A 17,912-nucleotide genomic window follows, 5' to 3' on the forward strand; every position below is an offset into this window, starting at 1 on the left:
CGGTGGAGCGCAAAAGAAGCCAACCTGACGAGGTCGGCATCTGCAGCGGAGGAGACCGGGAGCTGCGGCGAGGGCACAGGATGGCTGCTAGGGGCTGTTTTTTAAGTTGCTCGGACATATCCTTTAAGGCCTGTACACAGTGGCTGCATTTTGCTGTGTTTTAATAATAGCATGCGGTTTCTCAATCACAAAGATTTAAAAAAAAATAATAATGTGATATTAAAAAATTACAATCACAGTTTTGAGCACTGCATTTAAAAAATTGCACACAACGTTTTTTGAGTTTAATACCCAGGAGACCTTTCAGTTTTTACCTTTGAAGGACTTATAGTCAATTACCAATCACAAGAAAACCGCAAGCAAAAACACAAATGCATAGCAAAAACGTAAGCGTGCGTTCTTCAAATCACACCGTAGGTGATTTTAAAATCGCATGGTTATTGTGCTTGTTGATTTTCAGTGTGTTTCACTGTGTGTGCCCTAACCGTTTATTTGAAGGATGTTCCCTAGGTTTCCTTTTTTTTTCTTTTTCTTTTTTAGTTTGCAATGTCCATAGATCACAAAAGAGTGCTAGATTGTATTTTGTCAGCGAGTCAAACAGTCCTGTATATGATTTGATATTGTTTGCTATTGTTGTTGTATAATTTACTTTGGCATAAAAATCAATAAAATTATGTTTTAAAAAATCCAATAAAAAACAATCAATTCAGGTTTAGATGAGGCAAGCATGTGGTTTTGTCCCTTTGAGGTTACATTTACACTACTGTACTGGCATATGCATAATGCATCTATTACAATGCATGTATAATGCAGTACACATGCACATGTTATTTTCATAGCTTGGACAGTCGTTATGTAATGTGCACGTTACCCCACAAGTCCTCAAGAAACGCACTGCACAAAGTGCGTTAGGATGACGTGATCCATTACAATGCAGAGATGTGAACGTGCCCATACAACATAGCCCCCTTCCTAGCGAAAACATCTAATCACTCTCCATACCCTAACTAATACCGCTATAACCATTGCCCAGCTTACAGTGGCTTGTAAGAGTATTCGGCCCCCTTGAAGTTTTCCACATTTTGTCACATTACTGCCACAAACATGAATCAATTTTTTGGGAATTCCACATGAAAGACCAATACAAAGTGGTGTACACGTGAGAAGTGGAACGAATCTCATACATGATTCCAAGCATTTTTTACTAATAAATAACTGCAAAGTGGGGTGTGCGTAATTATTCATCTCCTCTGAGTCAATACTTTGTAGAACCACCTTTTGCTGCAATTACAGCTGCCAGTCTTTTAGGGTATGTCTCTACCAGCTTTGCACATCTAGAGACTGAAATCCTTGGCCATTCTTCTTTGCAAAACAGCTCCAGCTCAGTCAGATTAGATGGACAGCATTTGTGAACAGCAGTTTTCAGATCTTACCACAGATTCTCGATTGGATTTAGATCTGGACTTTGACTGGACCATTCTAACACATGGATATGTTTTGTTGTAAACCATTCCATTGTTGCCCTGGCTTTATTTTTAGGGTCGTTGTCCTGCTGGAAGGTGAACCTCTGCTTCAGTCTCAAGTCTTTTGCAGACTCCAAGAGGTTTCTTCCAAGATTGCCCTGTATTTGGCTCCATCCATCTTCCCATCAACTCTGAACAGCTTCCCTGTCCCTGCTGAAGAAAAGCACCCCCAGAGCATGATGCTGCCAACTCCATATTTGACATTGGGGATGGTGTGTTCAGAGTGATGTGCAGTGTTAGTTTTCCGCCACATATAGCGTTTTGCATTTTGGCCAAAAAGTTCCATTTTGGTCTCATCTGACCAGAGAACCTTCTTCCACATGTTTACTGTGTCCCCCACATGCCTTGTGGCAAACTGCAAACGGGACTTCTTATGCTTTTCTGTTAACAATGTGTGAGAAAACGCAAAAAAGCCGCCGCATATGCCAAGAGCGAGGCGGCTGACTCCGCGTCCAAAGCGGCGGTTTGCGCGCATGGACACGCGTCTGGTAGTATGGTGGAATGCGGAAAAGCTGCCGCATGTCCTGACAGCAAAGCGTCTGTTTCCGCGTCCAACGCGGCGGTTTGCATGCAGCAGCATGCGCTTGGTGTGGCTGGGTCTGTTAGTGCACATAGGCAGATGGAGAGCTACGCGCGCGCGGGCCTGAACTCAGGACCTTTATACCAGCAGGGGAAGTGTCAGCTGATCAGGAAGATCAGCTGATTCCTGCAGGACTCATGATTGGCTGAATGGCTCGGGCGGCAGAGTCCAGCAACTATATATTCTGCTGCTTGTCAGTTGCTGGTTGTCTGCCATTGCTAACACTTGCGTGAAGGCACTCAGACCTTAGCTAGACCCGACAGTGTGCCAGAACCGGCTGGAGCTGGGAATCCACACTGAGTCAGATTCTTGATAGCTTAAAGTACTAATTGAATTGTATTATTTGTTAGACCAGTTCCAGGGTGTTGAGATCAAGGCCCTCACACCCCAGACTAGGAATACTGTGTATCTTCTGTGTATTCTCTAGCATAGTTCCAGGGTGTTGACATCCAAGACTAGGGAACTGTATTATCATTTATGTTATACTCCAGACTAGTTCCAGGGTGTTGATGATCACGGAACTCACACCCAAGACTAGGGAATTGTATTATCATTTATGTTATGCTCCAGACTAGTTCCAGGGTGTTGTGAATACGGACCTCACACCCCAGACTAGGTTTGTGTTATTACTGTGTTACGTTAGCCCAGTTCAGGGCAAAACCTTACATATTAGCAGCAGGGCTTCCTGCATCCCAGCCTTGGTCCCTCGCTCAGGCTCCCAGGCTACAGGAATATCACCCACCGCTCAGGGGTGAATTCCTCAGGAGTATAGGCCGCCAGCTCCTCTGGTGGTCTTTACTCAGAGTTGTTACTGTTGCACCAAACACTTACACTCTCTCTGGTGTCTAGAGGTTAGACATATCTGATTATTGACGATTCCGCAGATCCTCAATAATTTGGTATATCTGTATTCTTGGGGATACTGCGGATCGCCAAGGATCAGATTCTCTCTCTGGTTGCTGACACCGATCGTTACACAATGGCTTTCTTCTTGCCACTCTTCCATAAAGGCCAACTTTGTGCAGTGCATGACTAATAGTTGTCCTATGGACAGAGTCTCCCACCTGAGCTGTAGGTCTCTGCAGCTCATCCAGAGTCACCATGGGCCACTTGGCTGCATTTCTGATCAGCGCTCTCCTTGTTCGGCCTGTGAGTTTAGGTGGATGGCCTTGTCTTGGTAGGTGTACAATTGTGCCATACTCCTTCCATTTCTGAATGATCGCTTGAACAGTGCTCCATGGGATGTTCAAGGCTTTGGAAATCTTTTTGTAGCCTAAGCCTGCTTTAAATTTCTCAATAACTTTGTCCCTGACCTGTATGGTATCTTCTTTGGAGTTCATGGTGTTGTTGCTCCCAATATTCTCTTGGACAACCTCTGACGCCGTCACAGAGCAGCTGTATTTGTACTGACATTAGATTACACACAGGTGCACTCTATTTAGTCATTAACACTCATCAGGCAATGTCTATAGGCAACTGACTGCACTCAGACCAAAGGGGGCTGAATACTTATGCACACCCCACTTTGCAGTTATTTATTTGTAAAAAATGTTTGGAATCATGTATGATTTTCGTTCCACTTCTCATGTGTACACCACTTTGTGTTGGTCTTTCATGTGGAATTCCAATAAAATTGATTTATGTTTGTGGCAGTAATATGACAAAATGTGCAAAAACTTCAAGGGGGCCGAATACTTTTGCAAGCCACTGTATGTAACCCTTTACCTAACTTAAAGAACAAGTGACACCTATGCTAACCTAGAAATAAAAAAACACATATATAAGTAGATAAATACTAGTTCTACTTACATAACAGATGTATTGCATTGTCCGCGTTATGATTCCTGTGAATTTTACAAAGGAAAAGCAGAGAATCCTATTCTAGACAGTTTCCATTTTGGTTAACTTTGACCTCCTGACATCATTTCCTCCCTCACTCTTGCTAATTGTGTATTCATTACCCGCCCTCCTCCCAGAGTCTTCAGACACTCTCACTAGCTCTATACTAGGAAGTGTACTGTCTTATGTCATTAGAAGGAGGAGGAAATAAAGGGAAGAGGCAGAATGTATTATAGATAAAAAGACCCCCCAGCATGCAACTGTTTGGCAATGGCAATTAAAGGGCCAGTGCTCCTAAGATATGATAACTCTTTGAAAGTTTTTAATGCAGGATTAACATCTTTATCACTTAACCATTTACCGACATCCTAACGTATTAAAACGTCATGCTTACCGCTATTAACAGCAACATGACGTTTTAATACGTCGCGCATTCCCGCCGCTGCTACCGCCGTGTGTCCGCCGCTACCGCCGCCATTACCGTCGGGATCCCGTGCTGGGCGATTGGGGAAGAGGACTGAACAGTCCTCTACCCAATCGCAGTGCCTGGAGTGAATGGACGTGACCGCGAACAGCGGCTACGTCCATTCACATAAACAGGAAATGTAACAGTTTAATAAAGTGTGTAAAAAAAAAAAAAAAAAAAGTGAACACGTCCTATGAGTGTTCACCAGCGCCATCTTGTGGCCAAAAAGTATATTACACTTACAAAATACATACATTTTTAAGTATATACACATCATTAATAAAATTACACTTCCAACCCTCCCCCCCAAAAAAAACACTTGTAAAAAAAAAAATCAGCTTAAAAAAATAAAATAAATAGTTGCCTTAGGGACTCAGCTTTTTTTATTCTATATTTTATGGGGGAAAATTAATTTTAATTTATTACATAGGGGCTTGTAATTATGGCCAGAACAAACAGAAAAATAACCACTTATATTTCAAAATAATATACTGTCGCCATACATTGTGGTAGGGACATAATCTAAACGGTTTAATTATCGGGACCACTGGGCAAATAAAACGTGTTTGTTTTATCCACAGGAGAATGTTTAATTTTAAAACTATAAAGGCTGAACACTGAGAAATAATGATTTTTTTTCTTTTTTTTTCTGTTTTTCTCATTAAAATGCATTTAGAATAAAAAAATTCTTAGCAAAATGTACTATCCACAGAAAGCCTAATTGGTGGCGAAAAAAACGAGGTATAGATCATTTTCTTGTGATAAGTAGTAATAAAGTTATTAGGGAATAAAAGGGAGGAGCGCTGACAACTGAAAATTGCTCTGGTCCGTTAGGATAAAAACCCTTGGGGGTGAACTGGTTAATACATTCAGACCAGTTGCTGTTGAAATTTGATTTTTATGGTGACAATCCTGCTTTAAAGGGAACCTGTAACAAAAAAGCCCCTGGGGCTACTTACCTTGGAAGGAGGAAGCCTCTGGAACCTAACTCTGGGAGACCAGGCATTGTTTCTGCTCACTTCGGAACACACAACAGACAAACATTCCACAGTGATGCACCTTGCCAGCAATAAAGATGTTGCCACCTGCAGTAAATTTCAGAATGTAAATCAGGGAGAGGAAAGACAACTGAAGTGAGAGGGCTATGAAGGCTGCCGTAATGATTTCCTTTTAAGCATTACTAGTTGCCTGGCCCACCTGCTGATCCTCTGCCTCTAATACTTTAAGCCATACACCCTAAACAAGCAGGTCTATTCTACTATAAGTCGTAAAAGGTTCTACTTTAAAGGTCAACTGAAGCGAGAGGGACATGAAGGCTGCCATATTTATTTTCTTTCAAGCAATACCAATTGAATGGCAGCCCTGCTGATCCTCTGCCTCTAATACTTTCAGCCATAGACCCTGAACAAGCATGCAGCAGATCTTAATGGATTAGCTGCATGCTTGTTTCTGGTGTTATTTACACAATACTGCAGCCACATAGATCAACAGGGCTGCCAGGCAACTGGTATCATTTAAAGAGAACCCGAGGTGTGTTTAAAGAATGTTATCTGCATACAGAGGCTGGATCTGCCTATACAGCCCAGCCTCTGTTGCTATCCCAAACCCCACTAAGGTCCCCCTGCACTCTGCAATCTCTCATAAATCACAGCCATGCTGTGAGGTTTTGTTTACATCTGTAGTGTCAGTCTCAGCTGCTACCCCGCCTCCTGCATAGCTCCGGTCCCTGCCCCCGTCCCTTCCCTCCAATCAGCAGGGAGGGAAGGGATGCAGGCGGGGACTGGAGTTCTGCAGGAGGCGGGGAGAGCAGCAGACTGACACTATAGAGATAAACACAGCCAGCGCTGACAAGCTGTTTGTCAGCAGCGTGGCTGTGATTTATGAGGGATTGCAGAGTGCTGGGGGACCTTAGGGGGGTTTGGGATAGCAACAGAGGCTGGGCTGTATAGGCAGATCCAGCCTCTGTATGCAGATAATATTCTTCAAACCCACCTCGGGGTTTCTTTAAATGGAAATAAATATGGCTGCCTACATATTCTTCTCACTTCAGTTGTCCTTTAACATTAAAGCGGTATAAAACCCTGACATAATATTCAATAAAAACATGTTTTCCTACTTTTTATATGCCATACGGTTATCATCTTTGCATTTGTGCATAAGTATTATTATTCTTTAGAAATTACAAGTTCACAAAAGTACAGATTTTTGCTTTGAGAGCTGCCTTTGCATTTTATTCATAACTGGTTTTATCTATCTTGTATTGAAGGAAGAAATACTTTGAGTTTTTGTCTGTGTCCAGGAGCTTCTACACATTCTGTGTCACATTCCTCACTTGATACATTTAAGTAAACACAAGATATCATTATCTCCACTTCAGATGCATCCAGACTCCAGCTTTCTCTGCACTGAACTTTCAAGCCCTGTGTTTAACTAATTGAATGCTGTTCTAGTAAAAAAAAGTGGTGGTAGCATATAATATGCTGTAAATATTTTTTTAGGGCAAAGAAGAAATGCTGAGTTTCATTCCGCTTTAAGTTACATTTAGTAAAAATATTTTCCTACTCTATGCTAAAACCTAACCCTAACCTCAAAAGTAATAAACGTCCCCAAATGTGCACCCAGTGCCCCCCCCCCCCCCCCCCATTCCCCAGCACTGAGTCCAGAGTCTGAGCCAAAACCACATGGCATCAGGATGAGATTACACAGCTGTTATGTGATCTTGGTGCCCGATGCTTCAGCACAAAGGTAATTTAGGCACAGCTGTGCTCTGTGAGCCATTACATAGAATGCATCACCCATGGCCAGCAACAGCTTCAGCACCAGAACACTTTGGCGCGTTATTTTTCTGCCTCAATCTAGGTGACCAGCATCACCATTTAGACCTGCCCCCTTACACTACCCGCTACTAGAAGCATGCCATTCATATGTCATTTTTTGTCATGCCAAATTTGCATGCCAATGCGCATAAGTATCTATGCGGTTTTAAATACGAAATTGCATGTGAACTTGCATGATTCTTTTAGTTCTGTTTTGATCCAAGAAGGTAGTCCCAATAACCTTTTTGAACGCACAAAAAAAAAAAAACGCTGCCGCGTCCGAAAAATAGTATCACTGCCGTCCATATTTTTTCTCTGGATGTGAATTTCACATCTAAGGGCCCGTTTCCACTAGAGCGAATCTGCATGCGTTTCCTGCATGCAGATTCGCATAGACAATACAAGTGGATGGGCCTGTTTCCACTTGTCAGGATTTCTGAGCGTTTTTCTGTGCAGAAAAAATCTGCAGGGTAGACCCCGCAGAATTTGCACGCCGCAAACCCGCATGCGATTCGTCGGTGATGTAACTAAATAGGAAAACTGCAAGCATTTTAGTCTTGCGGTTTTCCCGTCGATTCTGCGTGCGTTTCCGCTTAAAACACATGTCAATGCTTGTTTAATGGGGACTTGTATATCAGGATGTTTATCTAAATTGTACAAGGATTCATAATAGGATGCTAAGGCATCAACAATTTCTGAGGGGTGATGTACTGTTACTCCTGTTTTAGGGTGTTTTATTTTCAAGATTCTTCTAGCTATCCTTTGTCCTTTAATTTTCTGGGCCATTATTTTTCCTGCCTTGTTCCTGTCTGAGTACCAACTCTCTTTGAGCATTGTATGCCATCTATCGTACTGCTGATATAAACATTCTTTTAGTTCCTGTCTAATCTCTTCTAGTTTGGGTATTAAATTTGATTTAACGCTTCCGTCTTTTGACACTCACGCAATCGCTTGCCAAACGCGATTTTGTGAGCATTCTGCGTTTTTCCTATACCTACCATTGAGGCCCATCGCCTCAAAAATGGCTCAAGCACCGCTTTTCAAAGCAGATCAAAACAAACCACTCTGATATGAAGTCTCTCATAGAGAATCATTGCACAAGCGCTTTCAGGGCGATTTTGACCAATTTGTGCAAAAATCCATATAATTCCATAGAGTGTATATATATATATATATATATATATATATATATATATATATATATACTAGCTGATTGCCCGGCGTTGCCCGGGTATGTATTTGGCTGGTGTTGGCTCCGCCTACTTTTTCTAACCCTAACACATAATTACTCACTGACCAAGTTTTGTGAGCTTTGCGGTCTTTGGTATCAATAATCTGCTTTGAAATGAAACAAATCTGATTGGCTGTGTGTGGCTCCACCCCTTTTCTGAATTTGAACCCCAGTCACACAATAACCAACTGTACCAGGTTTGAGGCCTGTGCCATTAACAGTTCAAGAATGGTAGCAATTAAATATTCCCCTTGAAAAGCAACAGATGAAGTTTGATTGACTTTTGTAGGCTCCACCCACTTTTCTGAATATTAATCCCAGTAACCAACTGTGCAAAGTTTAAAAACCCTGCCATTAACAGTGTAAGAATGGCTGCAGTTTACATTTTCCCAGTGAAATGTGTATTTGTCTCCACCCACTGATGATCCGGCGTTGCCCGGGAATGTATTTGACTGGTATTGGCTCCGGCCACTTTCTAACCCTAATGCACAAACACTCAATGACCAAGTTTGTGAGCTTTGGGGTCCTTGTCATCAATAATTTGCATATTCCCATAGAAATGAAACAAATCAGATAGGCTGTTTGTGGCTCCGCCCCTCTCCAGCATTCAAACCCCAGTCACCCAATGACCAACTGTAGCAGGTTTGAGGCATCTGCTATTAACAGTGTAAAAATGGCAGCAATTTAAATATTCCACTTGAAAATCAACAGGTGAATTTTGATTGGCTACTATAGGCTCCACCCACTTCCCTGAATATTAATCTCAGTCACCCAGTGACCATCTGGGCAAAGTTTGAGAACCCTGCCATTAACAGTGTAAGAATGGCTGCAGTTTATATTTTCCCAGTGAAATTTGGTTTTGGTTCCGCCCACTATTTGTAACCTAGACACACAGTCACTCAATGACCAATTTTGTGAGCTTTGGGGTCCTTGGCATCGATAATTTGTACTTTCCCATGAAATGAAACAAATCTGATTCACTGTTTGTGGCTCTGTCCCCTTTTTTGAATTTGAACCTCAGTGACCCAATGACCAACTGTACCAGGTTTTAGGCTTGTGCCATTAACAGTGCAAGAATTGCAGCAATTTTAATATTCTCCTTGAAAAGTGACATGTGATTTTTGATTGGCATTTTTAGGCTCCACCCACTTTTCTGAATATTAATCCCAGTCACCCAGTAACCAGCTATGCTAAGTTTGAGAACCCTGCCATTAACAGTGAAGAAGGGCTGCAGTTTACAATTTCCCAGAAAAATCTGTTTTTAACTCCACCCACTTTTTATAACCTTGACACAGTCACTACTCAATGACCAAGTTTGTGAGCTTTTGGGTTCCTGGCATGAAAATTGTGCTAATGGAAGCAGTTTATCCAGCAAAGAAATCTGTTTCTTTTTGGCTCCGCCCCTTTACTGAATTTGAACCCCAAACACTTAACAACCGACTGTAGCAGGTTTGAGGCCTCTGCTATTAACAGTGTGAGAATGGCTGCAGTTTCAATATTCCCCTTGAAAATCAATAGGTGAATTTTGATTGGCTCTTGTAGGCTCCACCTACTTTTCCGAATATTAATCCAAGTCACACAGTGACCAAGTGTGTGAAGTTTGAGGACCCGGCCATTAACAGTGTAAGAAAAGCTGCAGTTTACATTTTCCCATGTAAAAAGTTAGTTGTTTTTGGCTCCGCCCACTACTTCTAATCTTGACATACAGTCACTTAATGACCAAGTTTATGAGCTTTGGGGTCTTTGGCATCAATAAGTTGCATTTTACCTTTGAAATTAAACAAATCTGATTGGCTGTTTTTGGCCCGCTCCCTTCAGAATTTAAATCCCAGTCTCTCAGTGACTGACTGTAGCAAATGTTAGGCCTCTGCTATTAAGAGTGTATGAATGGCAGCAATGTAAATATTCCCCTTGAAAATCAAAAGGTGAATTTTGATTGGCTGCTGTAGGCTCCACCCACTTTTCTGAACATTAGTCCCAGCCACCCAGTGGCCAACTGTGTCACGTTTGAGAACCCTGCCAATAACAGAATGGCTGAAATCAATCTAACAAATCTGATTGGCTGTTTGTGGCTCCACCCCTTTAGTGCATTTGGACCCCAGTCACCCAATGACTGACTGTATCAGGTTTGAGGCCTCTGCCACTAACAGTGTAAGAATGGTAGAAATGTGAATATTCCCCTTGAAAATCAATAGGTACATTTTGATTGGCTGTTGTAGGCTCCACCCACATTTCTGAATATTCATCCCAGTCACCCAGTGGCCAATTGTGTAAAGTATGAGAACCCTGCAATGTAAAAAATGAAGTTGTTGGCACCGCCCACTTTTTCTAACCTTGACATACAGTCACTCAATTATCAAGTTTATCAGCTTTGGGTTCCTTGGTATCAATACTTTGTATATTCCCATTGAAAAATAAACAAATCTGGCTGTTTGTGGCTCTGCCCCCTTCCTGAATTTGGGCCCCAGTCACCCAGTGACCAACTGTACCAGGTTTGAGGCATCTGCTTTTACCAGTATAAGAGAATGGTAGCAGATGAAATATTCCCTTTGAAAATCAAATGGGGAATTTTTATTGGCTGTTGTAGGCTCCACCCACCTTCCAAAATCTTAATCTGTCACCCAATGACCAACTGTGCAAAGTTTGAGAACCCTGCCATTAACGGTGTAAGAATGGCTGCCGTTTATATTTTCCCAGTAAAAGTTGTTTTGGCTCCGCCCACTTTTTGTAACCTTGACACACAGTTACTCAATGACCAAGTGTGTGAGCTGTCAGGTTCCTGGCATCAAAAATGTGTGAATGGAAGCAGTTTATCCACCAAGGAAATCTGATTGGCTGTATGTGGCCCCGCCCCTTTAGTGAATTTGGACCCCAGTCACCCAATGACCGGCTGTAGCAAGTTTGAAGCCTCTGCAATTAAAAGTGTAAGAATAGCAGCAGTTTAAATATTCCTCTTGAAAATCAATAGGTGAATTTTGATTGGCTGTTGTAGGCTCCACCCACTTTCTTGAATCGTAATCGCATTCACCCAGTGACCAACTGTGGCAAGTTTGAGAACTCTGTGATTAACCGTCTAAGAATGGCTACAGTTTACATTTTCCCATTTAAAATGAACGGCTGAAATTTGATTGGCTGTTTTATGATCCACCCACTTTTCCTGGATTTGTAACCTCGGTCACCAAGTGACCAACTGTGCCCTGTGTGGGGACTCTGGCTTGATTACTGTGAGAATGGCAGCCTTTTACATTTTTTCCATTGACTTGAATGGGTGGAATCTGATTTGCTGTTTGTAGCTCCGCCCAGGTGTGCAGGAGGGCCGCAAGACCCCCAGAACATATCATCCCAGGTAGTAAGGGATCTGTGTACCAAGTTTCGTTCAAATCGGTCAAGCCGTTTTCGCGTGATCGCGACACATACACACACACACACACACATACACACACACACACATACATACATACATCCGATTTTATATATATAGATATATATGTACTAGCTAATTGCCCGGCGTTGCCCGGGTATGTATTTGGCTGGTGTTGGCTCCGCCTATTTTTTCTAACCCTAACACACAATTACTCACTGACCAAGTTTGTGAGCTTTGCGGTCTTTGGTATCAATAATCTGCATTGAAATAAAACAAATCTGATTGAGTGTGTGTGGCTCCACTCCCTTTTCTGAATTTGAACCCCAGTCACCCAATAACCAACTGTACCAGGTTTGAGGCCTGTGCCATAAACAGTTCAAGAATGGTAGCAATTAAATATTCCCCTTGAAAAGCAACAGGTGAAGTTTGATTTACTTTTGTAGGCTCCACCCACTTTTCTGAATATTAATCCCAGTCACCCCGTGACCAACTGTGCAAAGTTTAAAAACCCTGCCATTAACAGTGTAAGAATGGCTGCAGTTTACATTTTCCCAGTGAAATTTGTATTTGTCTCCACCCACTGATGACCCGGCGTTGCCCGGGTATGTATTTGACTGGTGTTGGCTCCGCCCACTTTCTAACCCTAACACACAAACACTCAATGACCAAGTTTGTGAGCTTTGGAGTCCTTGGCATCAATAATTTGTATATTCCCATAGAAATTAAACAAATCAGATAGGCTGTTTGTGGCTCCACCCCTCTCCAGCATTTGAACCCCAGTCACCCAATGACCAACTGTAGCAGGTTTGAGGCATCTGCTATTAACAGTGTAAAAATGGCAGCAATTTAAATATTCCACTTGAAAATCAACAGGTGAATTTTGATTGGCTATTATAGGCTCCACCCACTTCCCTGAATATCTTAGTCACTCAGTGACCATCTGGGCAAAGATTGGGAACCCTGAAATAAATAGTGTAAGAAGGGCTGCAGTTTACACTTTCCCAGTGAAATGTGTTTTTGGCTCCGCCCACTTTTTGTAACCTTGACACAAAGTCACTACTCAGTGCCCAAGTTTGTGAGTTTTGGGGTCCTTGGCAACAATAATTTGTATTTTCCCATGAAATGAAACAAATCTGATTAACTGTTTGTGGCTCTGTCCCCTTTTCTGAATTTGAACCTCAGTGACCCAATGACCAACTGTACCAGGTCTGAGGCTTGTGCCATTAACAGTGCAAGAATGGCAGCAATTTTAATATTCTCCTTGAAAAGCGACATGTGATTTTTGATTGGCATTTTTAGGCTCCACCCACTTTTCTGATTATTAATCCCAGTCACCCAGTAACCAGCTATGCTAAGTTTGAGAACCCTGCCATTAACAGTGAAGAAGGGCTGCAGTTTACAATTTCCCAGAAAAATCTGTTTTTAACTCCACCCACTTTTTGTAACCTTGACACACAGTCACTACTCAATGACCAAGTTTGTGAGCTTTTGGGTTCCTGGCATCAAAATTGTGCTAATGGAAGCAGTTTATCCAGCAAAGAAATCTGGCTGTTTTTGGCTCCGCCCCTTTACTGAATTTGAACCCCAAACACTTAACGACTGACTGTAGCAGGTTTGAGGCCTCTGCTATTAACAGTGTGAGAATGGCTGCAGTTTCAATATTCCCCTTGAAAATCAATAGGTGAATTTTGATTGGCTCTTGTAGGCTCCACCTTCTTTTCCGAATATTAATCCTAGTCACCCAGTGACCAACTGTGTGAAGTTTGAGAACCCTGCAATTAACAGTGTAAGAAAAGCTGCAGTTTACATTTCCCCATGTAAAAAGTTAGTTGTTTTTGGCTCTGCCCACTATTTCAAATTTTGACATACAGTCACTTAATGACCAAGTTTATGAGCTTTGGGGTCTTTGGCATCAATAAGTTGCATTTTACCATTGGAATTAAACAAATCTGATTGGCTGTTTTTGGCCCGCTCCCTTCAGAATTTAAATTTCAGTCTCCCAGTGACTGACTGTAGCAGATGTTAGGCCTCTGCCATTAAGAGTGCATGAATGGCAGCAAAGTAAATATTCCCTTTGAAATTCAAAAGGTGAATTTTGATTGGCTGCTGTAGGCTCCACCTACTTTTCTGAATATTAGTCACAGTCACCCAGTGGCCAACTGTGTCATGTTTGAGAACCCTGGCAATAACAGAATGGCTGAAATCAATCTAACAAATCTGATTGGCTGTTTGTGGCTCCACCCCTTTAGTGAATTTGGATCCCAGTCACCCAATGACTGACTGTATCAGGTTTGAGGCCTCTGCCACTAACAGTGTAAGAATGGAAGCAATGTGAATATTCCCCTTGAAAATTAATAGGTACATTTTGATTGGCTGTTGTAGGCTCTACCCACATTTCTGAATATTCATCCCAGTCACCCAGTGGCCAATTGTGTAAAGTTTGGGAACCCTGCAATGTAAAAAATAAAGTTCTTGGCACCGCCCACTTTTTCTTACCTTGACATACAGTCACTCAATTATCAAGTTTATCAGCTTTGGGATCCTTGGTATCAATACTTTGTATATTCCCATTGAAAAATAAACAAATCTGGCTGTTTGTGGCTCCACCCCCTTCCTGAATTTGGACCCTAGTCACCCAGTGACCAACTGTACCAGGTTTGAGGCATCTGCTTTTACCAGTATAAGAGAATGGTAGCAGATGAAATATTCCCTTTGAAAATCAAAAGGGGAATTTTTATTGGCTGTTGTAGGCTCCACCCACCTTCCAAAATCTTAATCTGTGACCCAATGACCAACTGTGCAAAGTTTGAGAACCCTGCCATTAACGGTGTAAGAAAGGCTGCCGTTTATATTTTCCCAGTAAAAGTTGTTTTGGCTCCGCCCACTTTTTGTAACCTGGACACACAGTCACTCAATGACCAAGTTTGTGAGCTGTCAGGTTCTAGGCATCAAAAATGTGTGAATGGAAGCAGTTTATCCACCAAGGAAATCTGATTGGCTGTATGTGGCCCCGCCCCTTTAGTGAACTTTGACCCCAGTCACCCAATGACCGACTGTAGCAAGTTTGAAGCCTCTGCCATTAAAAGTGTAAGAATAGCAGCAGTTTAAATATTCCCCTTGAAAATCAATAGGTGAATTTTGATCGGCTGTTGTAGGCTCCACCCACTTTCTTGAATCTTAATCACATTCACCCAGTGACCAACTGTGGCAAGTTTGAGAACCCTGCGATTAACAGTCTAAGAATGGCTGCAGTTTACATTTTCCCATTTAAAATGAACGGCTGAAATTTGATTGGCTGTTTTATGCTCCGCCCACTTTTCCTGGATTTGTAACCTCGGTCACCAAGTGACCAACTGTGCAAAGTGTGGGGACTGTGGCTCGATTACTGTGAGAATGGCAGCCTTTTACTTTTTTTCCATTGACTTGAATGGGTGAAATCTGATTTGCTGATTGTAGCTCCGCCCAGGCGTGCAGGGGGGCCGCGAGACCCCCAGAACATATCATCCCAGGTAGTAAGGTATCTGCATGCCAAGTTTCGTTCAAATCGGTCAAGCCGTTTTCGCGTGATCGCGGCACATACACACACACACACACACACATACACGCACACACACATACATACATACATCCGATTTTATATATATAGATATATAGGATATAGATGTTATTTCCCAAATTGAGGTTCACAGACAGGACATTTTCAGGGCCATGGCCCTTTCACTACAATATCAGCCACACAGACCATGGGAAAGAGAGTATCAGCTACTACATGGGATGAATTTCAATCCTTGGTTCAAATGGACCTGATCTCTTGCACAGGACAGAAGGAAACACAGAGAAATGCACCCTGTAGGTATTCAGAGAGTTTAGATGGTCTCATCTGTGACTAATCACCACTGTAATTTGATCAGCTCAGGAATGTGGAAATGCCATGGCAGAGCTGCTATTTTGTAAATACAGGATGTTAATAGTATGCCTGCTTCCATGAAAGCAGGAAGTAGACGTGCTGCAGATTTATTGCAGGATTTGTATCAGCTGTAACAAAGAAATGCTTTTCTGTAAAGGTTACTATGCTGTTGCTTATCTTTTAGAGGAGAGAGAGGAAGTTCTGAGTTCAGGTCCGCTTTTAGAGTTCCTCTTTAGGTTTTGTGTGGTTTTCTTTCTGTCTCTACTGAAGCAGCCCCTCAGATTTGATTAGAAAGTTTAGGATTCATTAGACCTGAAGGATGCTGCTGTTCCATCTGTTGTGGTTTGAGCAGCATTTGAACTCTCTGTCGTCTGACGCGCCCCCTGTAATCTCCCAGCTATTGCCTCCTGTCACTGTAGTGTTTTGGCACTGGAAGTGGACAAACAATTAATGTAGCTGTGAATATTTCTTTTTAGGGAATCAAGGACATTTCGCTGGACAGGTTTATGCACGGCGGAGCCAACGTGACGGGATTCCAGCTGGTGGATTTTAATACCCCGATAGTGACAGAATTGATGCAGCGGTGGAAGACCCTGGACCAGCGGGAGTACCCAGGATCTGAATCTCCTCCAAAGGTACTTGGGGTTAATCACTTTGGGGTTATTTAGGAAAGGTGAGACGTGAAGGAAGCCATCCCTGTTAGTGCGCGCATGAAAAACGGGCGCCAGGAAAAAAGGGCGTGGGGTTTTGTTGATAAAAATATTGTTAATATCCATTTAATTAATAAAAAATATTGTTAATGTCTACCAATATTCTTCGTTTTTAAATTGTAGATGGTGTATATTATCCTAATTACTGTATTTTTGGGACTATAAGACTCACTTTTTCTCCCTCAAAAGTGGTGGGAAAAAGTCACTGCGTCTTATAGTCCAAATGCAGGGAATCCCTGACATGTAAACAACTGCCAATACCAACCTCCAAGCCGCTGCCATGTCGGGGACTCCCTGTACTGTGCCCATTCAGAGGAGGACACAGGGGGACAAACGGAGGAAACCTGGGGACACAAAGGGGCATAGAGGACACAAGGAGGACACAAAGGGGCATAGAGGAGGACACAGGGGGACACAAAGTGGAACAGAGGAGGACACGGGGACACAAAGGGGCATAGAAGACACAAGGAGGACACAGGGGGACAAACGGAGGAAACCTGGGGACAAAAAGGGGCACAGAGGACACGGAGACACAAAGGGGCATAGAGGAGGACACAAGGAAGGCAGAGGGGGACACAGGGAGACACACGATATAAGGGGGCATAAGGTACAAAGGGGGCATAATCCACAAGATGCCCCTTCACCATGGATGCACCAGGTTTAGTATATATTTATCCCCTGGTTTTTGTCCTCTAAACCTAGGTGTGTCTCATGGTCAGGAGTGTCTTATAGTCCGAAAAATACGGTATATTGCGGAATGAAAATTGTTAATAACGATAATTAAAACGGTAGCAAATCTTATCGATATTTTACTACAGTGTAACCTAACCCTACTCTCACACAGAACCCTCCACTATCGATACCTAACCCTAAGACACACACCCCCCTGGTGGTGCATAAACCTAAGACACCCCCCCATGGTGCCTACCCCTAAAATCTCCCCTGGTGGTGCCTAACCCTAAGACCTCCCCCGATGGTGCCTAACCCTAAGACCTGCCCTGGTGGTGCAGACCCTAAAACCTCCCCTGGTGGTGCCTTATCCTTAGACCCTTCTCCTCCATCGTGCCTAACCCTAAGACTGCCCTCTTGTGGTGCTAACCCTAAGACCCTCCGTCCCCTTGTGGTGCCTAACCCTAACCACCACCTCTCCAACCCCCTCCCAAACATCCTTTCTGATGCCTAGCTGTTCCCCTCCTGTACAAACACCGTGTACATACAAACAATAAAAGGTTTGATAATGTAATTTGTACATACAAAGTAAATGTTACAAAAACTGTAACGTTGCAAGTTTAAATTCTATAACATATTTCAAAAAGTTCTAATGTTGAAAACGCTATTTATCGGGCGCCTAAATTTCTGCTTTGGGCGCCGTATGAACAATATTTGCATTAGTGCCTATGGGGCGGTTATATCGTCCATTACTCACGGACACCTAAACTTCCTGCTACCCTGTTAGTAATAGGTGATCAAGCAATC

At 42.6% G+C, this 17,912-nt stretch overlaps 1 protein-coding gene across 7 annotated transcripts in view; it reads left to right on the plus strand.

The window, feature by feature from the left end:
• GRIA4 (glutamate ionotropic receptor AMPA type subunit 4) overlaps positions 1-17,912 on the plus strand; it is a 516,232-nt gene that overhangs the window by 296,834 nt on the left and 201,486 nt on the right. For all 7 annotated transcript variants that reach the window (XM_068266875.1, XM_068266874.1, XM_068266873.1 and 4 more), the window contains exon 6: positions 16,203-16,361. In XM_068266875.1, coding sequence (XP_068122976.1) covers positions 16,203-16,361 — 159 coding nt within the window. The remainder of the gene's footprint in view (positions 1-16,202; positions 16,362-17,912) is intronic.

The sequence above is a fragment of the Hyperolius riggenbachi genome, chromosome 2 (genome assembly GCF_040937935.1).
Source record: "Hyperolius riggenbachi isolate aHypRig1 chromosome 2, aHypRig1.pri, whole genome shotgun sequence".
Taxonomy (NCBI): Eukaryota; Metazoa; Chordata; class Amphibia; order Anura; family Hyperoliidae; genus Hyperolius; species Hyperolius riggenbachi.